At 54.4% G+C, this 23,142-nt stretch overlaps 5 protein-coding genes across 5 annotated transcripts; 1 reads left to right on the top strand and 4 right to left on the bottom strand.

The window, feature by feature from the left end:
• Positions 1-830: 830 nt before the first annotated feature.
• BDP81DRAFT_456752 (uncharacterized protein) lies at positions 831-2,537 on the bottom strand (the record flags this gene model as incomplete). Its single annotated transcript, XM_060593211.1, has 2 exons — positions 831-1,046; positions 1,101-2,537. The coding sequence occupies 2 exons, from the start codon at positions 2,535-2,537 to the stop codon at positions 831-833; spliced, it is 1,653 nt and encodes a 550-aa protein (XP_060452027.1).
• Positions 2,538-6,704: 4,167 nt separating this feature from the next.
• BDP81DRAFT_388838 (uncharacterized protein) lies at positions 6,705-8,399 on the bottom strand (the record flags this gene model as incomplete). The annotated part of the gene is made up of 3 exons (XM_060587180.1): positions 6,705-7,624; positions 7,678-8,074; positions 8,130-8,399. The coding sequence occupies 3 exons, from the start codon at positions 8,397-8,399 to the stop codon at positions 6,705-6,707; spliced, it is 1,587 nt and encodes a 528-aa protein (XP_060452026.1).
• A 2,890-nt stretch (positions 8,400-11,289) lies between these two features.
• BDP81DRAFT_306522 (6-phosphofructokinase) lies at positions 11,290-13,762 on the bottom strand (the record flags this gene model as incomplete). Its single annotated transcript, XM_060583286.1, has 3 exons — positions 11,290-12,462; positions 12,518-12,982; positions 13,040-13,762. 3 exons carry the CDS (start codon positions 13,760-13,762, stop codon positions 11,290-11,292), a joined length of 2,361 nt encoding a protein of 786 aa, XP_060452025.1.
• A 2,793-nt stretch (positions 13,763-16,555) lies between these two features.
• On the top strand, positions 16,556-19,324 carry BDP81DRAFT_338102 (RNA polymerase II mediator complex component SRB4). Its single transcript, XM_060585982.1, has 3 exons — positions 16,556-17,037; positions 17,098-17,495; positions 17,548-19,324. The coding sequence occupies exons 1-3, from the start codon at positions 16,763-16,765 to the stop codon at positions 18,891-18,893; spliced, it is 2,019 nt and encodes a 672-aa protein (XP_060452024.1). The 5' UTR covers positions 16,556-16,762; the 3' UTR covers positions 18,894-19,324.
• A 503-nt stretch (positions 19,325-19,827) lies between these two features.
• BDP81DRAFT_306910 (SNF2 family N-terminal domain-containing protein) lies at positions 19,828-23,089 on the bottom strand (the record flags this gene model as incomplete). Its single annotated transcript, XM_060583315.1, has 3 exons — positions 19,828-21,960; positions 22,010-22,799; positions 22,887-23,089. The coding sequence occupies 3 exons, from the start codon at positions 23,087-23,089 to the stop codon at positions 19,828-19,830; spliced, it is 3,126 nt and encodes a 1,041-aa protein (XP_060452023.1).
• Positions 23,090-23,142: the final 53 nt, after the last annotated feature.

Here is a 23,142-nt window from a genome sequence, read left to right as displayed (position 1 = left end):
TTTTTCCATAATGGCAACCCCTGTCATGGGGATCCCCGAAGAAGCCAAAAACGCGTTGAAGGGCCAGAACTGATTGCTGCGTAGGACTTTTGGTGTATTTATAGGGAATAGGGGGAGGGGACCCCATCAAGGCTTCGGCCTCGGCCTCTGTTTTGAAATTACATCTATCACGGTTTGCCCGCCAAGTTGACGACATTGTATTGATACGGATCGTCTTTAATTGATTTTGAGAGGCTTCCGATATGCTACATATACAAGTCTGTTTCTCTCAAAGTGACAGTCGTCTGACCTAGCATGTGGCTCAGACCCTTGAGAAAGACTGGTTGTTGGTCATATCGAGGCCCTGACATACTACTGCATTCCCAAGAATCGGGAGAGGACACAGGAATCACGCTTACATCGAGTTGCTCAGGTGAGAGAACAATGAGTCTTTCCAACTTCCAGCTTGATCACAGGCGAAGTTCAGCTCCCTTAAGCAGCCAAAGTCAGGATTTTTTGAGTCATAAGTTCGTTATTTGCTCCTGATACAATCTAAACTCCGCCCTATTTCTCCGCCGCTATGTTGTATTCATAAATCGTTACACATGGTGCTAGGCAGAAACCCCCACATGTTGGGTCGAAAAAAGTGAAGTAAAGACACACATTTGCCCGCCCGGCAGATCCGGTTTCTCTAATGCAGCACATCCCATCCCGAAAATGATATGTTCTGTAGTCCGAATCCAAATGTAAGGCGCGCCTGTCTCAGGCCCCCCGTCAAAAGTGCCGAACGTCGGCTGGGTATTCGATTTGTATGTTCCTTGGGCTCACTTGTGCTGTGTACTATGCAATGCTTAATAACGTCGGGGACGTTGGCTTTGGCTATCGTAGACGACCTCGCGCTCATAGACTCGCTCGTCATCGTACTTGCTGCTTGGTCCGCGGTGGTGGTGATGATGAGAACGGCGGTCCCAATCGTCATGCACCCACTCTCTCTCATACTCGCGAACGCGCTGCTTGCGGAAGCGGCGGATGTCGTCTGATACCTGCACCAGCTCAAGCACATCATCCTGCATTCTATTAGCACTTGTCATCAACCCAACGAAGACACAAGCAATACTTACGTATTTCAGGTATTGCATAATGTAGAAAAAGTATTCAGTCTCCTCGAAATCATATCCAAGCTGAATAATGGCATCGCGAATAACCAAGTCCTTTGTGATCTCGGTCCACATCTCGTTTCGCTTTGATGGAGGTCCGCGGCGCGGTGCGCGATCCTTTGTCTTCTCAATCTCGATCTCAGTCTCGCGGTCATAAACCTGGAGGCTGAGACGGTCTCGGGATTCGCGCGGCGAGGGTTCGGCGGGAAGTGGGGCCGGCGCCGAGATGGGAGCGCCCTCCCGTTCGGGAATGAACTGTGCCCGCCTCACACCGTTGTAACGCTGCCAAGTGACCTCGGCAGAGCCACCTCCAACGCCATCCATACGGACACGCTCGGTGCCGGGCGGGACATCGACAATGGCCCAGTCTTTGGTGGCACCGTTCCAGGCCTCGCCCATCTTGCCGCGCGAGTCGATCTTGGAGGTGATGTACTCGGCTTCCTCGTCGACGGGCGTGCGTGCGGCCGCAGAATGAGCTCTACGGCGTGATCCGCTGTGGTAGTGACGGTCGTCGATCCGGAGACGGTCGGTACTCAAGACGAGTTCTCTGTTGTCCTGGAAAGCGGGGGATCTGCGCTCCCTGCTAGGAGATCGGTGGCGGCTTTGCGAGCGGTGAATGTCAATGTCGGTTCCTCTGCGGGAGGTGGTGATATCGATATCCAGCTCCCGCTCTTCGGTGCGGGTCTTCGGGCGGGGAGCGGGACGAGGGGGAGGCGGCGGGCTGGGCACGCGGGTGACACCTGGATGCATTAGACCTCTCGGGGGTCTTATATCCTGCAGTTTGTCCTTGTACTCACCATGATCGATGTCTCTGTAGTGCGTAATGACTTCTCTTTCGATCGTGGGGCCGCGAATGACCTGAGGTTGAGGCGGCGGTGGGGGCGGTGAGGGCGAGGGTGACGGAACCCGCTCTCTTTCCCTCTCACGCTCGACGATGCGCACGCCGACGCGGCTGCGTTCTCTGGCTGGGGGAGGAGACGGCGAGCGTTGCCTCTCAACGTATCGAGCGCGGATCATTTCCGGAGGAGGGCCGCGGGATGGACTGCGAATATCTCGCTCGCGCTCGGTGACGCGGACTCGGGAGCGCTCGAGCTCTTGCTCATGATGAACGTGCGGAGGTGTCAAGCTGCGGGCTCTGCGTACAACACGCTCACGGTAAACAGGGCTAGGGCTGCGGGCGCGAGGCCGTGACAGCTCTCTTGATTCAACCTCTCTGCGGCTCAGAACAAGAGCTCCGGCTTCGGGAGGACGCTCATCGCGCAGGAAGCGGAGGCGGTCACCTTCACGCTCGCGCTCCTTGACGCGGACATCAACTTCGTCAAAGGCAACCCGGCTTTCGGCGCGCTGGCGGCGGGGGGCGTCGTAGAAACGCTCCTCAAAATCGTTGGACCGGTAAGCCATGTTTTGTTGGCGAAACGCAAACGGCTTTTCGGTTTAGGAGAGATGTGACGGAGAGGCGTCCGTGAGTGTTTGTTTGTGAGTTTATCTGAACAGGTGGGATGAATGGCGGGGTAGTAAGCCGGTGGTGATTGTGTAGCGCAGGTGATAGCGTGAGCGTTACCGACACTAGACGAGACAATACACCAAAATCCTGCGCAAACAGAAGAGGCGACGCTGAAAAGAGGATGAACCAAATGTGTCTTGTAGCGCTGGGAATGAGCGACACACGACGTAGGGTAGTGGAGGAGGTACTTTAATGTGAGGCCGAGCCTAGAGCTGAGCCGGCTGGGAAAGAGGGGGTGAAGAGAAGGGAGTGAGTGAGTGAGAAAGAGAGAGAGGTGAGAGGGAAAAGAGTCAGAGTAGGAGCAACGTCGTCATACCACAGTAGGAGAGCCGGGTATGTATGTATGTAGGACGTAAGTAGGCAAGTAGGCAAGGTGGTATGTAATTAAGACAGCCGACAGGTGATATAGGGCGGCACCAGCAGGCTGTATGTGTGTGGTCCTTGGAGGTTCGTGGGGGATCTCTGGCCTTGGTGGGTGGAGGACTGAGAGTGGAGGGGGACAAGAGAGGGACGGGAAGGCATTGGAAATGGGAGGGGTTGGCCGGCTCAAGAGATGTTCTTGCTCACCACAGGCTTATTAGCGGGTGCGGTCGAGGACTGTCAAGCTTGCTACTCGAGTCGAGGCCAGTCCCAGCTGTGGGCAAGCGCCGCGCGGTGAACCGCTGTCACTGAGCAGGGGTATTCCCGACGTTTTGTCTATGTTGCTGCGGGAAGCGGGACGGTAGGGATGCCGTCGCAAAGACAACGGAGGGTGTCGAGGCCCTGTTGGGGTCCGCGTGTGTGCACTTTAGGTAGGGTAATTTGGGCCGAGTTTGGGAATTGAGAGTTTGCGGACGGCAGTGTTTTCAAGACTACGATATTCAGATGCCAAACTTTGTGTTTGGAGTTACATACATGTGCGGCGGTCACAATGGGTGCCCTATCGTGAGCCCTTGACGATCGTCGAATGCCCAGTCAAATAAGGTAGAAACGGGAGGAGATGGGGAAAATGGGAACAAGGCTCCAGCGATCCGGGAATCAACGATGCAGGCTGCGCTACGTTGGGCTGGGCCAACAGAAAAAGCAAACGGAAAGATGTCGATAGGTTGCGACTTGCAGCTGGAGGCGGGCGACGCATGAAGGTACCTTACCTCAGGTAATAGACGGTGATGGATGACGGGCAGCTGGTGGTAAGCCGAGAGAAAGGCATAGAAGATGCAGAGAAGAGCGATCTTGGGTCTTGTTCTGGCTTCTCATTCAATCAAGTCGTCAACCATCCACTTGATTGCATCGGGAGGCATCCACTTGGGCTCTGGCAGTGGCAGTGGTGCAAGCTGAGGAGTTTATTCCTGGGCAGTCATTGGGCTGACAAGATGGCAAATGGGCGCCTGGTCTCTCACCGATCTCTGGTGCCCAATGACTGACTGCCTACTTGACTTGTGACTTGCAGGCCGAGTGCAGGAAGTAAGTATACTTTACTACTCCGTACAGAGAGAGAGAGAGAGAGAGAGAGAGAGAGAGAGAGAGAGGCAGCTTGATATCCCGCATCCAACCCCAGCGCGAGTGACCGCACGAGGAAGGCTTGGGTTCAGAGGTTCACGTTGGCTGTCGTGGAAGGAGTCATATTCAGGAATCGATGTGATAGAAATGACCTTGGCTCCTGCTTCGCCCGTCTTTCGTAGCCAAGGTTCTTAGTACCTCACCTTGGTATTGTACGGTAAGGTAGGCAAGATAGAAGACAGGTAAGTCGACTGAGGTCGTCACTTGCCCTTGCCTCTTTATTGCAGACAGACAGCCTGGTCCGGCTGCTTCCACCAGCGTTCCATCGTGTCTCTCAATGTCACCCCGAGTTTAGGATGATGGAGCTTTTGTGTCCCTGAAAAGCCCGCGGCCCAAGTACGCATGAAGTTGGCTCGAGAACGCCAAAGACCTGATTTTAGATCATATCGTATCTCTGCTATTGCTTGGGAGGTCTGGTTGAAACAGGGGATTAGAGAGAGAGAGTGTGTGAGTGAGACTGCCCATGAGTGAGAGCCGGAGTCTAGTGTAGTACCCAAGGAAAGGACCTAATTGTGGAAGAATGGTGGGAAGAAGCTAAGACGATGGGAAAGTGGAGCTTGGACTGGCCGTTGTCCAACTTTTCTCGCTCCTTCTTTCCAATCATTCTTTCCCATCTTTCTATCCACCAGTCATCGTCACTAGTCACCATCTCACTCACCAAGCCAGCCAGGGCAGTCACCCGCCGCCAGTGTCACTGTCACAAGCGCACTCTAGACTTCTAAAAGGCAAGAGGGAACGGGAAAGCTCTTGACAAGTTGACAGCTGCTTGCGCCTTCCCTGCATTTGGCAGTCCCGTTCAGCCAGTGTCTCCCCTCCCACCTTCCTTTCCATGAATCCATTCGGACCATTCCCCTCCCCCTCCTCTTTCCCCCCTCCATCCGCCGTACCCAGCCCCGTCACATTCGCACCTGCTTTGAAAACTCGTCCAGCTCAGCCAGCCCATCGCCAGAAAAGGCACTGACGCAATCCTGCATCAACCCCGGCCAGTCAATCGTTTACCTCACTGCATTGCCATTGCCGCATTTCACCTTTCATCTTTTCACCTTGACCTTCCTGTCGGCTCTGCCCCGCCCTCTCTGCCCACTTTTGCTTCTCCCTCTTACGCCAAGCCAGTTCTTGGACACCAATTGTAAAGACAGAGACATCGTTGGAGCAGCTGCCACAACCAAAGAACCACTTCCAACTCGTGCTTGCCGTCCGATGCCACTTCTGGATTCCCGACAACTGCCGGGGTTTCTCCCTGGAGCACGTCTTCACCCTGTTCTGGTCCAAAATATCCCTGTTGAATCAGGCTCTTTCCATCATCACGTCGCATTCATTCGTCTTGTAAGACCTCCTAGGAGCCACAGTGAATTACATACAATCACTTCTCGAGGCTCCATCGCCATCTCCAATGAATATGCGGGAACAGCTGCCACCCATCCAATATTCTAACCGCAGAGCAACACTTCGGTAACCGGATAGTTCAAGCCATGTGTCGTCAAGTAGTTCCCGCCAATTCTCCGCTGTTAGGCTTGGGTTCGGCTCTCACCGACAGTGCCAGGATTTCGCTGCTCCAGTCACAGCCTGATCGTCAGGACCGACCCATCAGTTACACCCAAGGACTCCCACAGTCTGACTAGCTGGTACATACGAATAGGTATGCTCGCCCAGTCTGTCATCAGAAGCCCATTCTGAAGGAAGCCTGAAGGTTGTCTTTGATTCGCCCGCTTCCTACCCTTAACATCTCAATGCAGACGGTGGAGACATGCCAAAACTGCCATCCCTGATTGGACCGTCCCGACGTCCCGGAAGACCCTGGAGAGAGACATGCCATCACCCGGGCCGTCCACGCGATGCTCCGATATGGAGTAGCCTCCCACACCATCATGAGACATAACCCGGTCTTCATACACCACATATGCCATCTCTGCCTTTTCGGGACGACTTCATCAGCCTCGAATACCACCCTTCTCCGGTAGCAGCGAGCTTCGTCTTGACTCGGCACGAGTCACTATTGCACCGAACACTTTCGTCCACTCTGACGCTCTGAAACCCCCGGACGACGACCACCAAGTGCTCAGCATCGTTTGCTGCATCCAAGGGCCCGATTTGTCGCAAAAAAGCATGTTCACAGTGTCAATGTTATACAAATACTGAAGAACACTCTCTCACTACACCGAGCTCTACATACTTCAAATCGTCCGACCAAACACCAAGCTCAGCAAGTTTCCATGCCTCCTCGACTTTTCGTCCCTCGACTTGCGCACCATGAGACGCATGGTCAAGCGTTCGGGGAGTTGCAGAGTCAAGCAAGGATACTTTGGTCGTCTAAGCCGGCAGTCATCATATTTGACACGGAGAGACGAACGTAGACGAACTTGCTCGAAACGATGCATATTGGACACGCCCAGACGCAACATCGATAGACCTACAGCTCTCCTCGGGTACGTGGTCTCCGGCACAATCTGGTGAATTCTTTAATCATTATGGTCATTAATCACTACATGGCCTCGGTATTCACGGCCTCGGTATTCACGGCCTCGTTACTTTTCTGTGGGCGCCTGTTGCGCCTCTCTCCAGCCTCCGATACTTCTTCTCGCCTTATTCTGCCCTGTTGCGTCCATTTCTCTCCAATGCCCCTCGCCAACGAGTTCGTATCTTTCGCCTCCATTGGCTAGTTCTTGTGGTGCGGTCGTACCCACCGCATCTGCCTCGAGTATCTCGGTCCCGTGTTTCTCAGTCGGCGTCTCGAGACCCCACGTTAAGTTTCCGAACTCCATATATGGGCCCACTCCGCCGTCACCGTATGGTCCCATTTGAGCAACAGCTTCGGCTTCCTTCAGACGAGCAGCCTCGGCCGCCTCCGCTGCTCGTTGTCGCCTCCTTCGTACCAGGAGGAGAATGACACCTCCGGCAAGCGCAACAACTCCAAAAGAAACGCCGATCCCTATGCCGGCCTTAGCCCCGGTTGATAAAACAACTGGTTTCGCCGTGGCTGTCGATGAAGCTGAAGGCGTTGCTGTTCCCTGGGGCTCTTCTTCAACCGCCTTTGTTGCGTTGAAGCTGGGGACCACCGCGGCTTGTTTCCAAAGACCATCTTCACCATGGTATAATTGAACCAGGCTCCCGTTTGATTGGTACCAAATCCACGCTTCGCTGGTGTCAAAGTTGCTTGTTGTCGCGAAAGAGCCACTCGCAACATCCGCAGCGGGCCAGAGACGCGCATCCTGGTCCGGCATGAGCTTCCACTGCCAATCGATATTCGACATCTGGTGCAGCTTTGCATCTGTTCCCAAGTAGAAGATGCTGCGGATATATGCTTTATCCACCGTTGCGCCTAGCGAAGTCAGGTTGTTTGCGAAAGCCGGCATGGTGAAGTTCGGAGTAAGCGTCGAATCGAGGAGGATATCGGCTGCTTTCGTCGTCTCATTTGCGTCCCCTAGGAGCGGGCGAGGCAGGGTAGCTTTGCGACGGTCAGCAAGTAAATAACTCGTAACAATAGTGGAGGGAACGAACCAAGATGCCATGTCTCGTCCTTGAAAAACCTCGAGATTTCGACATTCTCCGAGTCTTTGGGAAAGACAACAGACATGTTGAGTTGCCCCGAGTGTACCGACGTCAAGGCCATTCCTCCTACGGGGTCTTGCGAAATTGCCCCCTTCAACTGCCAGTCGGTCCTGGTCGTGTACGATAAAACATTGACTGTCTTTGCTTCATCGTGGAAGAAAACACGATATCCATTCTCCGCGCCCAATAACTCGACGGCTAGGCCGGTCTGGTTGTGTATGGACTCGAGTCCGGCCGTTGTGGAGATGACGTATTCGCCCTTGATGGCGTAATGGCCCGTATCGAAGTTGCAGGTGAAGTAGCCGTTTACAATGGAGTTGTCCTCGGCCTGGTAGAAAATCGAGGCCTAGAAGGAGAGGTCAGTTGCAACGCTTCACAACGTGAAGCCAGAAGAGACTTACGATTGTCGTCTTCTTCGGCACATCGTACCATCCAGCAGCGGCGATCGAGGTGCCAAGTCTCGGCTTTCTCTGGAGAAGAAAAATGTTGAGCCCATCTGTTGGCAAGATGGGCGTTGAGTTGCTATTGCAAGCGGTGTACAGAATATCGCCCGTCGCAGGGTCTTGCATCGCCAGATGGGGGCTCAGCTCTGTCCACCATGCCGTGAGACACGATACTGGGGAGGACAGAACGAACAACACCCCCAAGAGAATTCCAAAGGATCTCGCCATTATTGAGAGGAATGCCGCATGGAAGTCGGTGATTACAGACGGTTACGTCGAACACACCGCCAAGGCTATCGCTGGGAAAGGTTTGGGTTCTTGCTAAACGCGATTCAACTTCGCAAGAGGAGACTCGGTAATCTCGATAGGCCGGGACCTAATAGTCGTGGGGAATTGTCGACACAGGCGGAAAAGCGAGATGCGAAGTTCCAAGTCGCCGCTCAGACTCGGGGATCGCTGGGTTTATCACCATCCACCCCATGCAGTTTCCTGGCGGGGATGTATTGAACCGGGTTTCCGTGATGGTCAGTTGCATCTCAATCCCAAGTCGGGAAGCTCAACCGCAGCATCCTTACTTGCAGTAGCGCGACCCCCAGAGAGCCTACAAGGCAAAGGGTCCCCCTTCGTTCTGCCTCCCGGACAGCTTGAAAGCTCGTTGGCTCAGAGACATTTTCAGCCCGTTTGTTGATCTACCCATGTCGCTGACACAGCCATCGGTCTGGGAAGTCGCGTGGGGCTTTTCGGGGGCGAAGACCGGCCATTGGGCGGGCAGGCAACGCCTATGAAGAAGACATTGACAAATAAGGCCTATGCCGCGATCAAGGGTCTTGAGCAAAGATACCAGCCAAGCCTAATGTGTGATGCTGTCCGCATGGGTTTGGCTTTTAAGACTTCGGTTGTGGCGTTGTCGGTAGGGCTTGGTGTGCTTGCAGTTTGCTTAATCCAGAGCCAACAAGATGTCAACGCTCGTATACAGCTGATCACGACAACGGCGGTTGATGAGATATCCGGAGGGGGGGGTCATATGCGGCTGCCTAGCCCTGACGACTATCCCGTCAGCACAAACACCCAACAGGCCTTCTCGTTCATCGATTCGTCCCCTAGAAACAGCACTTGCTAAAAAGGCTTTAGGAAAGGTAACGAAGATAACCCTACCAATCTCCCGAACAGACACAGCACAACAGGCCCAACCTCCCCGAGGGCCATGAGCAAGGAGCCAGGGACCGTCAACATGGAATAGCGCCCAGGTTTGGGGGCTAGAAAGGCCTTTTTTCCAATGGTCTCTCGCTTCGCTTTACCTCCTTGGAACGAGCTTAAAGCCTGCGCTGCGACCCCAACCCGCAAATCTCTACTCTGAGTCTAGGTGGGAAACCACATAAAATTGGGGCCAAAAACTACATCTCGCAGGCGCCAGGCGGTGCTTACTGAGCGCCCGCCCCCCACCACCTCCTTCTGGCCATGCGAACGACCGGGTTCTCCCTAAACCTTGTGGCGTCTACGGATATCGTCAACTCTGATGCAGTCAGTCGTGCGATATGGTATTCCTTCGGACTCTGAGGGAACTTTGGTTTCTGGGTTCGTGGCGAGGCTGGAAGTTTCAAGACGGGGAAAAACGATTATGCTGAGTCTCTCCCCCGAGTTGCCCATACGAAAGGCACAGACAAACTTTTGGCCACATGCCTCCTCACGCCTAGTAATCAACGGCCCCCAAAACCGAATCCTTTCAGCCGCAGAGTAGCCTGAATTGTTCACCGGCGGAAGGCGAAGTAGAGACAATTCTTTGCTTTTTTGGCTCACCTCCGAACTCTCAGCTTCTCAATCTATTCTGACTGTGACAACCGGAAAACCCCCCTCTGACACACTTTTGAATTCCATGGTCAGAGACGAACCACTTCTCAGCAGCGGCTGATCGTTGCTCGTTAAGAAGAAGCACATCAACACCAACTCGCCGCACCATAAACCCCCTCTCCCTCTCCCCCCTGTCACGCTTCTTCTGACATCAGCCCAGCGCAGCATTCAACTAACTTACCCAGGTAAGCTTATCTATTGTGCCATGCGGATTTTCAGCCCTTTTCCAAACGGGAAGGATCCCTCCCCGTCCGGTCCCCAAGGGACTAGAGATGCGTGTGTGAGTGAGCCTTGAGGTCCAACCGTCCATCGGAGTCTCGGGTCATTGACTCTACAGGATGGCTGCCATGTGGCCAATGTCAAACCTGTAAGTTTGTGACGGTACGGATATTATTCGATTTCTCCGGCTCCGAGGGGCCACTGTCTCTTCGCAATGACGATGTAGACTGTATTCGGATCAGAACGTAAGCAGATGGATAGGCTATCAGGACCCAGCATCGCTCGGCGAGCCATCCTCGACCAATGTAGAGGTGGTCTAGACCAGAAGCCTAACTGCACTGCATCTTTCCAGCGGAAAAAGACGACGGCACGGATACATCACAGAGTCCTCCATAAGGAAATCGCTCGCAGGGATCAACGCTCGGCCTAGAAGCTCGCCCATCACAAAGTTCCCAGGATCTGGAGTCCGAGAGTTGGGGGGGGGATATGGGACGAGAAAGCGTGGACGATCTCGTGGTTCGTCCGAGCCGGGCCAGACTTTGTTCGCCGTCCATATCCCGTCCTGTCTATAGAATATCTTGTACGGTATATACCCGCACGCACCTACCAACGTTCGGACTGATTCTCCACGACTCGGACTTGGGACGGCGGCCGTTGAGGCTAGTTAGTCTCTGGACGGCTGCGAGGTTCTAGACCACGCTTTCCAGGGTCGGAGATGTTGCCCCGAATAGGGTCGAATGGTCGACTCTCTCGGCAGGGTTACAAGGGCAGAAAGATTCCCTGGTCCTTGAAAAGGCTTGAAAGGGGAAAAGGTCGAAAACCACTCCAGTCAGTCTCACAGTCACGCAGTGCGGGGAGGGAGCGATATCGTCTAGTCTAATAGAAAATGCATTTCATCAAGTTTCCCTAGGTAATCAAAGCCAAACCCCGACGCGCCACATCTCGCCAGCTTGAATCAAGTAGCACCCCTTCCTTTCCCATTGTATTTAATTTTTTCTCCTTGTATTAAAGTAGCGCCTGTTCGCTTGCACCTTGCCTCTTGCGGCGGTTCTTAATCGTCAAGGCCTCTCTTGACGTCCTTCGCCTTGAGGCCGGTGATCGGCTTCTCCGGCGTGTGGTGGAGAGGTCTGCCGGACAGCATGTTGACCACGTCGCCCATGTGCGCCCAGTGGACGTTCTTGGGCCGGCGGTTCTTCCAGTCCGTCTCGTGGTCTTCGAGATCCCAAATGGGCGTGAATGTGACGCTGGCACCCTTGATACCAATGACGGAGGCGCTCATGGGATCCCTCTTACACCTGTTATGCGACTTGGGCCGGAACTCCTCGAGGTGCTGCATGCACTTGATCGCCAGTCTGACGGCACGGCATCTGTCCATGGGCGAGGGAACGCCACCCTGCTGGACGTGACCGGGGATGCTGTCACGAGATTCGAATCGGCCGCGCGCCTCCTTGCGGATGATGTCTGCAATGAGCTTGGCGTTGAATACATCGTCAGCCTTCTCGTTGATGAGGATCAAGCGTCCAGATGAAGACTGGCCCTTGTCCTTGGAGAAGATCTCACGGAGATGGCGAACGTCAGCGGCCAGCATCTCGAGGTCCATACCCTCTTCTGGTGTATAAACAGCGCTCGCGCCAACACTGAGGCCAGCAAGGGTCGCGATATATCCAGACTTACCACCTTGCGTCTCGACAACAAATACACGACGACGCGTGGCGGAAGCGGACTGTTTGATCTTGTCGCAGTACTGTACAAGCTCGTTCAGGCAAGTGTCAGAGCCGAGTGAGTATTCTGACCCAGGAACGTTGTTGGAGATCGTAGCTGGCAAGAGAACCATTGGAATGCACAGAGAAGGGTAAAGCTCTCTGGCCTTGCGCAGTTGCGAAACGGCGTGGTAAGCCTCGAAGCCACCGACGAGGAAAAGTCCGTCAAACTCGTACTTTTCAATCAGGTTGGCGATGAGCTCCATGCCCGACTCTGCAGGAAGTTCTCGGTTGGTACCGATTTCCGATCCTCCCTTGCTGGCCCAGCTGTCAACCTCAAGCCAGTCGAAAGGTCGTACAGCTCCGACGGGCTTATCGCCATGATGCCTAGCGAATCCGGCAAAGCCATTGTGGATGGCGACGGGCTCATGGCCGCGCGAAAGACAGTAAGCAACACCAGCGCGCACAGCAGCGTTCATACCACCAGCGGGGGCGCCAACGTTGATGAAGCCAATCTTCATTCTCTGCGAGATTGTCAATTTTCCGTTCTCTCTTGTAATTGAAGCTGAGTTGACAAACCTCCTTCTCCGGCAGATGGTGGTCATCCACTCTGACGTTTGTGGTCATCATGTAAGAGCTGAACATCTCGGCGAACTCAGTGTCACGGAGACCCATTGCCTTTTCAAATTGCTTCTCGTCAACTGCCTTTGCGACCTCTTTGGTATCCTTGACAGCCTGCATCAATGGCTTGCGGCAGATCTGGTTTTCGTTGATGGCGATGAAGCAGGTCTCGGTCTCGGGGGTAGCCTCCAGAACGGCCTTGACGGCCTCTACACCTTGGAGGGTAGCCAGCATTCTATCGTAGGCAACGGCGGTACCGCCACGCTGAACGTGACCAAGTGTTGTGATGCGGGTGTCCAGAGCGAGTCCGTTCTTGTCTGCGAGCAGATCCTTGACCATGTCGGATGTGATCTTCTTGCCGTTGCTGTCGTTGGCGCCCTCGGCAATGATGACAATGGTCTTGCGCTTTCCAAAGCTTCGGTGCTACAGCCTGTCAGCGATCGTCCTAGCTACTACTGTTGCCAGGTTGTCCGGTCTTACTCTCTTCACAATATCACACATTTCTTCCTCCCAGTTCTCCTCCCTAGGCTTCTCAGGGATGAAGATAAAGTCGGCGCCTGTCGCAACACCGGCCATGAGAGCCAGCCAACCGCAGTGGCGACCCATGACCTCGATAACGAAGGCTCTTGAGTGGGACGAGGCCGTGGCTTCAATGTAGTCGACCATTTCGCAAATGCGCTCGAGGGCAGAGTAACATCCAATGGTGGCATCGGTGCCCGACATGTCATTGTCAATGGATCCAACCAAACCGACAATGTTGAGGTGTCTGTAGGGGTCAACCTGCTCCTTCTTGAGCTGGCCGGAGGAAACAAGCTCCTCAATCAGAGACGGCCATTCGGCGCGGAACTTGTCAGCACCAGTGAGGGAACCGTCACCACCGCAAATGATCAGGGCATCGATTCCGTTGAGAATCATGTTCTTGGCAGCAGTCAAACGGCCGGGTCGTTCGTAAAAGGCCATGCAGCGTCGGGTCCCAATCAGAGTACCGCCTTGGCCAAGGTAGTTACGCACATCACCCCATTCTGCTTTTTTGATCTGGTCCCCGCCTACTACCAAGCCCTCGTATCCGTCGTAGATGCAGTAGGGTTCGCATCCCATGTGGAGGGCGGTTCGGACTACGGCGCGGACTACGCCATTCATGCCTGGGGAGTCACCTCCCGAGGTCATGATGGCAATCTTCTTCTTGGCAGCCGTGGGAGCCATGATTGCGGCGGAGAGTGGTGGTGGTGGAGGTGGTGGAGGTGATGTTCGTAGGTTGTCGGAACTTCGGAGTCAATGGGGGGAGGGAGGCGGAGGAGGGCAGAGGGACCGTATACAAGGTCTAATGGTCCGTCGGTCGAGGTCTGGCGTGGAGGGGATACTCTACGGAGCTGGAGGTAAGATGTTCAAGGGATGATGGTACGAGCCAACCGGGCCGTGTACGGGATCAGGGAGGGAGACGGAGTAGGAATGTGAGGTAGAGAAGATGGGGAGGGAGGAAGAGTGAGGGAGGAAAAGATCATGAGGTTTCCAGGCGAGACGAAGCAGGCGCCAAGTGCTTGGAAGAAGCTGTGTGGTGGTTGGAGCTTGGACGCGGAACAGGAATAGGTCGAGGGGGGGAAGCTGCGAGACACACTTGGCCGGGCTTGGGGACGGAGGGGGACGCCGCAGAAAAATAGGCCGTCTGGTGTGCCAGATAATTATAGCGTGGGACACCTCACGCTTCGCACTTCGCGGGCAGAAGAGACCAGACAGGTTTAATGGCGGGGGACCAAGTTGTCGGAGCTACTTTGGAGCATCCGCACCTCGAAAAAATAGCAGAAAAATTACACGCGGAACGGGAGGGGGTAGGTAAAGTTACCTACCTCACTGGACCTCAGCTCACCACACCTTCCCGTCCGGCCCTCATCCATGATCCGACCCCTCCATCCTCCCCCAACAGTGAGCCCGCGCAGTGACGTTGAGTGCCCTCAAAAGTAGCCCGCCCAGCTCTTATCGGCTCCTTATCTTGGCGCGGGGGAGCTTCAGGCAAGCCCACCTCACAGAAATATAGGTACCTTCGACAGACCAAAAGCCGCAGAGGCCGCCGCACAGCATCGTCACAGGTGCAGGGCACGCCGCACCGGTGTCACAGCGAGCCTATGGGAAACCGTTCACGTTGCTGAATCAGGAACGATGCAACGGTTTTACTGGCTAGCCCGGTTACAGTGGACTTAGGTCCTTGACGGGACGTTTTTCTTCAGCTGAGCCTGCTGAGGGACTCGTCGATCCGCGATGTGTTGCAGAAGCTTCTCCAACCGCAACCGTCTGCATTTGGTGCTGGCCAATGTCTTGGAACTTGGGATGACTGGTTTAATCGCTCATTTGCTGCGACAATAGCAGAGTGTCAAGCTATTTCGCGCCACACCCATTGGTGAGTGAGGGAAATACTAGGAATATTGCGAGTCGACTGACTGGTGACTGGTCTCCGTCGTGTTGTTTTTTCTCGCTCTTACTCCGGTCGCCGGTGAGGGGTTTAAACCACCAAGCAAGGTTCAGTCGGCCTCTTCCAGCGTCCCATCTCGGGCTTATTCTGGGCTCCTTGCACAAGTCGCACCAAAATCCACCCCGGTTGCCAGGTCCAGACTTGCACCAAGTTACCAACCCTCCAAAAATGCCCCTCCATCGAAGCTCCAGTGCGGGGCTGGCCGACGGCCGGTGCAAGGACTCGACGAGAATGTCAGGCAATCCACGAGGTGGATGCTGGTTTGTCTGCACGCCTTAAGCTGCTTTGGTGAGGGAGGCTCCGCGCACCTCTCTCTTGACATCTGCTAATTCAATCAACAATAAAAGAAAGAATCAATCCAATGTACTATCTATCGCATGCCATCTTCTAGACATAGCCGGCCTATTTTCCATGTGCCCGCTTACTCATAGAAGCACTTTATGCTGGTTTATCTAGGCTATGCGCCCAATTTTCTAGCTCTATCTGAACTACGCACATCACTATCGTCACTCGATCCATACGCCAGTGACTCGCTCACGGTGGAGGGCCGGTCTCTCGCAGGGATGCAAGGATGTTCCTCCGAAGTCCCGGCGGCGGCGGCGACGACGGTGAATCTTCCAGATCAACATACCAACTCACAAGTCGTCCGACACCTCTACTTATTCAAAGTGGTGCAACAGACATGACGATATAATCAAGTCGATATCGAGATATCTCGGCCTCACTTTTCAGCAGTTCCGCCGAACCCTTATTCCCACGGCGACAAACGTCACCGTTGAAAACTGTGATGCGATGATCAGGACTTTGAGCTTTGGACAACCGAGAATCAGGCAAGATCATGTCCACCTCATTTCCGTGCCTTCCATCCATGGATAATGCGAACTGGATGCCATCATTGGCTTCCAGTCATGATTGGTGTGGAGTTGCCAGTTTTGATATCGCCCGCATTGAGTTAAGTTAAGTCTCATCGTCGTGCTTGTCGACTCAGAATTGTCAAGCACCAGACTGAGTCGACATCAATCGCACGCACTTACAAGCCATACTAGAGTCCAAGGTGCAGCGTTCCGTTCTGACAGGGAATTTTGAATAAACTTCCAGATCAATTCGAACACCCCGAGACAACCGAACCATGGTTGCGTAGAATCGTCGAGGCGACGTGCTTCCGATCTTCCCGCCATCGATGTGTCTTCAAGTATCGTGCCTGCAGATTCGTTACTCTGCCATGGATCTGCTATGAGATCCCGAGGCCCCGTTGTCCGATCGATCCTCTCATAGACTATGTGATAGCAATGAGGATTGTCATGACTACTCGCAAGCCCATGTCATGACATCGGGCACTGTTTGAATCTTGACGCATCCCCACAAGCAAGACCGGTAGCTACCTTAGAAGAGACAATCATTTTGCTAGAATAGGAGAGTTGTGGCCTACACGGGTTGTTGCAAGTGATCTCAAATCGGTGACCCTCGGTGAGTTAGTTGGTGGCTTCACCGAAAATGCGCACCCTTTGGTCGCTCGGTGGAGCTAGGACCGGCTCGGTGGCTCTAGCCAATCCATAGCTCCTGCTCTCATTCAACCACCAGCCTTGCACTGCAGCCTCAACACCGTTCGCGACGCAAACTTCCTTCCACGCCATGCAGCCGTCCTGCGCATTATAGTTTTCCGACATCCAAATTTCCAATCCCCCATACAAATCTCCCGAGGATCGACGCGCGACCCCGCAACCGACGAATTGCCCGCCATGGCGTCGGGCAGCTCAATGCCCTTCTCTTCCCTCCACCCCGTACCTACGGGCGATCGCAAACCAAAGAGCCTCGGCGAGTTCATTGCCCGCGTACAAGCGGAGCGCGGCTTTCGAAATGTCACCGAGGAGAGTCTGAAAGAGGAGGTCGAGAACAAGAAAAATGGCGTCGGCGAGGTGAAGGAGGAAGACACGGCAATGGCCGATGGAGATGACGAGAACGAGGAACCACCAGATGCCGGCGCCGCGCGGATGGAAGTGCTGAGAAACATAGAGTTGGTTCTCCCGTATGAACATGTTTCCCTCAGAAATAATGGCTGATTGTGAGCCGCCAGTACCGCGCAAAACGCCGCCCTAATGACCCTCGACTTCATCTCATTACTACTCTCGAAAGAAAGCCCTGCCCAGGCAGGTGTCACGCTCTCCCAGCAACTGCGCGACTGGACCGGCATTGGTACCCTTGGTATCGCTAAGCGCGAAGACAACGAAGAACAGAAGCAAAGGGACGCTGAGAAGGCAAAGGACAACTGCGATGTGTCTCTGGGTTGGGCTTTGCTCGACATCGAGAAGACAAAGGAGTCAGCCGACAAGGCAGCAACCCATTTGAGCAAGGAAGTGGAGCGTGAAGCAAAGTACTGGGGCGAGGTGTTGTCGGTACACCAAGCCGGATGGTCCATGTGCAGGCTGCCCGCGGAACGGCATACCCTCGGCGTCAGATTCGGTTTCTCAGAAGGCAGGTGCCCGTTTCCCCCTCTCGAGTATCAGACAGGGCTAACCAAGCACAGCATCACCTGAGTTCAGGAATAGCAGTCTCGCGCCATTGCGGCGCGGAGATGACGGCTCAGCGCTCCTCCAGCACGGCCGCGTCGGATCCGGCTGCCAACGCCTCGCCATCACCGTCAGCAGATCAGGCGAGCCAAGCGGCCGTCTCGCTGTTGGGACCTCCGTACCGGACTCAGCTTTGCTACCGGATCGCGTCCTCGAGGCCCGGAACACCATCTTCGCACAAGAACTCTGGCATGAGCTCCATCGCGAAGCACACTCTCTCGCTTCGTACGGAGTCCGCGCGGATAACAACTCCATCAACTTTCACCCCAGCTCCGGGCCGAGTCTGACGCTGGAGCTTGAGACCCTCGAGGACAGCGCCGCCACCGTCGGCGCATCGCCCGACAACGTCCTTGCCGAAGCAACGCATCTAGGTCTACACATCCTCCTTAGCCATGCTCACCGTTTGAACGAGCTACAACGACTGCGGCCAACGCCCCCTCACCAACGTCGCAACCAAACACAAAACCAGTACCACCTCCTCAGACCCATCATCGCCAAAATCCTCTACGACCGCTCCATTGAGCAGGTCACCAGTTTCGCGGGCGACCTCACCCGCGTGCTACGACAAGGCGGCGTCCACGCCGCCTCCTTCACCCTCAACACCCCTCCCTTCCCGACCGCCGAGCTGAAAAACACCTCGGGCGGAGCCTCCAACCGGCCCAACGCCTCACAAGCACTCACAAACATGCTCACGTCCTCAGCAGACTTCCAGATCGAGCTGACCCTGATCCCGACCTCCCGCCTCCAGATCCGCGGCCGCACATTCCTCAACCCGCTGACAACAACGCAATTCCAACTCCAACTCCTCCCCAACGCAGCAGCAGCATCAGGAAGCGAACCATCAAATGGCGAGCAGCCCCCCGCACCGCCGCCAAACACCCTCCAGTCCTCTTACCCACCCTCCCGCGACCCGTACCCAGACATCGCCTCCGTCCAGCTCTACATCACAAACGCAGCGGCCCACGCACTCACAGACTACGCAATGTCCCTCATCCCCCCGCCGCAACAGCCCTCCAACCCCTCTGCACCCCCTGCGGAACCTGCACCCGCGGAGTGGGTTAAGTCCGTCCGCGGCACCGCCATCCGCGACATCGACACGGAGACGCGCGAAATCCGCTTCGACATTCTCAACAGTGGCCCCGAGAACCGACCGACGCTGCAGATTGGCGCCGCCTGGCGTGTGGGGGATAAGTCTCGCCTCATGCGCTGGTCTTGGGCTGCAGATGGCGATTCCTCGTCATCATCGTCGCAACCTCCCGTCAGTGACATTGTTGCCGCTGTTGTTCAGTCCAGGGATGTCTAGGAGATTGACCTGGACCGTCTGGTCAAGGAGGAGACGAAGGATTGGTCTTGAAAAGCGAGTGAAGTGCCCGTCTATTTGCGGATCATCGGAAAGGCCCTTCTGCCGTTGGTGTTACTAGTAGTCTCGTCATTTATCAAACCCGGGCGTAAATAGCCAGAGGATGTATAGTGACGATGAGGCTAGGTAGTTTAGCCTTACCCGCCATCATCAATTAAAAAAGTCATTCACAATACATAATCTCATAGATATTTCTCTACTTCTGTAAGCCATGTTGCTCGACAGACCTTCATAATTGACGAGCGAATCCGTCTCGTGAACCAACGAGACATTCGGTAGCAGCCTGGATACATGACGTACATATCAACTGCGGGGACACACGATTCCTGATGAGCAATTGTATTGGTAACCTCTATCGATCTAGCAATCCTTCCTTGATTCCGTGAAACGAATTCGGCATGCCCAAGGCAGCCATACCGTTCCGAGCCTGATCCTGGCCCTGTACCCTAGACGCCTCATGGAATCTGTGACGACAAAAGAAAAGAGAAAGAAGGTGGGGTGACAGGCGAAGTGGCAGACACTTGATATCCCCTTCTCCTCCTTTCCCACCCCAGTGACATTCCTTCCGTTGCGTTGGCTGTGAAGCCTTTCTTCTGTGTCCATGTCTTCTTTATGGGTATGCTTTCCCACTCCCATCGTTTCCTGTTCCCTGTAGTGATGCGGATGCAATAAAATGCCAGTCATAAGCGATTCGTAATACCTCTCCCCCAACACCATTCATTAAAACCTGCTTGATTCGATTCCCAGAAATGACCAAATCTGGTCCGAAAAGGTTGCCTCCCGACCCAGATCGTCAGAAATCGTGGTGTCGTGAACCTCCACAAACATCATTCCGAACTAGACTTCAAAATCAAGAGTAGATCGTTCGGACAATTCCTCAGAGGTTGAAAAGGAAACGAAGTTCAGTCAAGCTGAGGCCAGCCAACTTGGCACCCTCGCGCTCGTCCAAAGCGGCATCCACAGTCGCCCTCTTCTTCTCCTGAAGCTGAACGATACGATCTTCAACCGTCTGTTGGGTCAAGATTCGGTGTACCTTTACAGGCTTTTGCTGGCCGATGCGGTGAGCTCTATCGACAGCTTGCATCTCAATGTATGGGTTCCAGAAAGGATCCATGATGATGACCTGCGAAGCCGCGACAAGGTTGAGACCAGCGTTTCCGGCGCGCAGCGACACCATCATGACCTTCATGCTCGGATCGTTCGAAAAAGTGAAAGCGGTGTCGTCACGCTGTGCCATCGACATCTCTCCCGTGTAGCGGCAATGCTTGATGTTGAGACCTTGCTTTCTGATAGCGACCTGCAAAAGATCCAGAAGCATCGTCCACTGAGAGAAAATAATGGTCTTCTCGCCTGTTTCCTGAATCTTCTTGAGAAGGTCGACGCAAGCCCTGGTCTTGGATGAGGCAAGCCAATGGTGACTCAGATACTTTGTGTAGTCCTGCCAGGCACCAGCATTCTTCTTGGCATTCTTTCGAAGCGTAGCCAACTGGCTGCCCTTGATCTTCTTCAGTCTCTTTTTCGACTCCTTGCTTGAGGGCTTCGCAGCCTTCATTTTGCCCTTCGACTTCTTCTTCTTCTTCTTCTTCTTCTCCTTTGGCTCGGTCGCCTTGGGCTTTGGCGCTGGAGACCCTGACAGCTCGTCCTCATCATCACTAATGTTAGCGTAACCATCAGGAACGACGAAGCCTTTGAGATTGCCGTTCTTGTCGGCGTCGTCTGCATCGGCGTCATCCTGGTCCTGGTCCTCGTCCTCTTCCTCGTCATCATCGCTACTCCAAACGGAGCCGTCAGACTCTTCATCCTCAGAGCTTCCACTAGCAGCGTCATCAGGCATGTATACCTTCTTGAACGCCGAAAAAGTGATAACATTCGCCGGGTCCAACGTGCCTCTGCAGACAGCGCACTTGACCTGGCCTTCGTCTTCGCCATTTCTAATGTTCTCCCGCCTAGCATTGTCAACGTGCTGCTTGAGACAGCCGGCACAGAGTTCGTGCCCACAAGGCAGTGGAATGGTCGGGTCGGGCATCATGTCGTAGCAGATTGGGCACTCAAAGCCTTCATTGATGGCGTCGGCACTCACGAGCGCGCGGGACTTCTCAGTGAGGCGTTGAACAACAGCTATAGACAAGGTTCTGACGCGACTGAGCATATCGTCATCGACTTCAGGCACTGCATCGTCTGCTTCGAGAAGCAAATGCGGGTGACAACAAGTCTGGCGGAGGCGGAGAAGTAACACCAATACATGAGAGTAGTGCTTGCCCAGAGTGCCCTTTCGCAGGTACTTGTTGATCTGAACCTGCGACTTGGTCTCCAAATCAGTGTAGAACTTGCGCTCGTCTTCGTCCAACTCTGCGTAAACCACCTCCTCGGTTTTCTCTGGAAGTTGCAAAATGGGCTTTCCATCAATTTGCGAGCTCTTGGTCCGGCGTAAAAGAGTCGCCTTGAGGAGAACCTGCAAGTTTCTCATCGCCTGGGCTTGAGGGTCGCCTTTCTTCCCAAAGAGCACTCCAAAAGCGCCGCGGAACTTAGACCAGTCGTTGTATGGCTTGATCCTCAGGAATCTGTAGAGAGAGAAGAGCTCGTCGACGCCGTTCATCATCGGGGTGCCAGATAGGCACCAACGATAATCGCTCTGCAGGTAGGAAGCCGCCATAGCCGCTTGCGCCTTATGATTCTTGATCTGTTGGCTCTCGTCCAGAACAATGCGATAGAACTTTGAGTAATCTGGGTGGAACAGGGAGACAGAGCTGGCCAAATTGGGGTCGGTCTTGCTCGACATTTGACGCCCGTTCAAATCCTTGATCCAAGCCGCGTATTTCTTCCTGTCCGAGACAAGAGTACCATAGGTGGTGAGGACGACATCGTACTTCATCAATTCTTGGGCTTTGACCTTCTGAGTGCTGTGATGGACGTATACAGTCAAGGCATGGGGTGGGCCACTCTTGAGCTTCTTCTTGATCTCATCCTCCCACTGCCGAATCAGGGACAGCGGAGCCACGATCAAAGTGGTCTGTGAGAGTGAGTTAGCATCGCCTGAGAATGATGAAGAGCAATCTTACCTTGCATCCTGGCTTGGTCGACTTTTGTGACACCATGAGGGAGAGAACAGAGATTGTTTTTCCCAGACCCATGTCATCGGCCAAAATACCTCCCTTGTTGGTGCCCTTCTCTTGGCGCTTCATCCACGTCAACGCAACTCTCTGGTGCGAATAAAGCGGGTATCTCATAGCTTCAGGAGTTCCCTCTCGATCTTCCTCCGGGATATCCATGCCGGCGTGCACGTTGCGTAGAAGTGCCTCCACTTCCTCTTTGGATCTGCGAGGGTCATTGTTAATGTCCTCCATCAAGGAGACAACGCGAGCATCCAGCGGGTTTCCGGAGCCGTCGGTAAGGTCCATGAAGTTCATGTTGTTGGCTCTGTTGATCACATCAGAGGTGCTGAGAGAAGATCTATTGGCAGAAAGGTATCCGTTCCGACCGGCTAGCTGACGGTTCATCATCTGGCTAGCCGGCGTGAAACCAAAGTTCATATCTTCATCGTCAATGAAAAAACCAGGAATCCGGGGCATGAAGTCTCCGCCAGGGGTTGAAGTCAAACTCGAAGAAGAGCTCGGGCTGGCATATCCCTGGGGAATACCATTGTTCGGATTTTGTAGGCCGTTGGCATATCCGATGCCATATGTCCCTGGGATAGCTGGGATAGGACGCACCACAGGAGGTCTGGCGTTGTGAGGATTCTGAGAGAATTGACGGGAAGCGCGTGCCAACGAAGCGGCTCTACGACCTCGTTCCTGTGCCTCCGCTTGCCTTGAGCGCGACATGAACGAGGTGTGTACATCATCATCGTCCCTGCCAGATTCGTTAGTCCTTGGGAAATGATAGTCATTTGACGCCCGGACCTAAGCCCAACCCAGCAGCAAAATAATCTGTACTTACCCAGTAAGGTCGATGACATCAGACACATCGGCTGTGCGCTGAGACTTGTCGCGGCCTGAGGTGGCCTGTCCCAGAGACTCATAGGCGGAGCCGAATGATCTCTTGTTGTTGAATGGATTTCCATGGCCTTCCGAGCTGCCTAGATTGAGCGGCGGCGGTTCAAAGGGGTTCCAGGAGGCCGAGCCGGCATGAGCGGAACCCATGTTGGGCATGGCGTAAGTGTTATTCGACGGTCCTTGAGAGGCAACTGCGTTCT

The sequence above is a fragment of the Colletotrichum phormii genome (assembly GCF_030913505.1).
Source record: "Colletotrichum phormii strain CBS 102054 chromosome Unknown BDP81scaffold_1, whole genome shotgun sequence".
Taxonomy (NCBI): domain Eukaryota; kingdom Fungi; phylum Ascomycota; class Sordariomycetes; order Glomerellales; family Glomerellaceae; genus Colletotrichum; species Colletotrichum phormii.
This window is presented reverse-complemented; position numbering and strand designations above follow the sequence as displayed.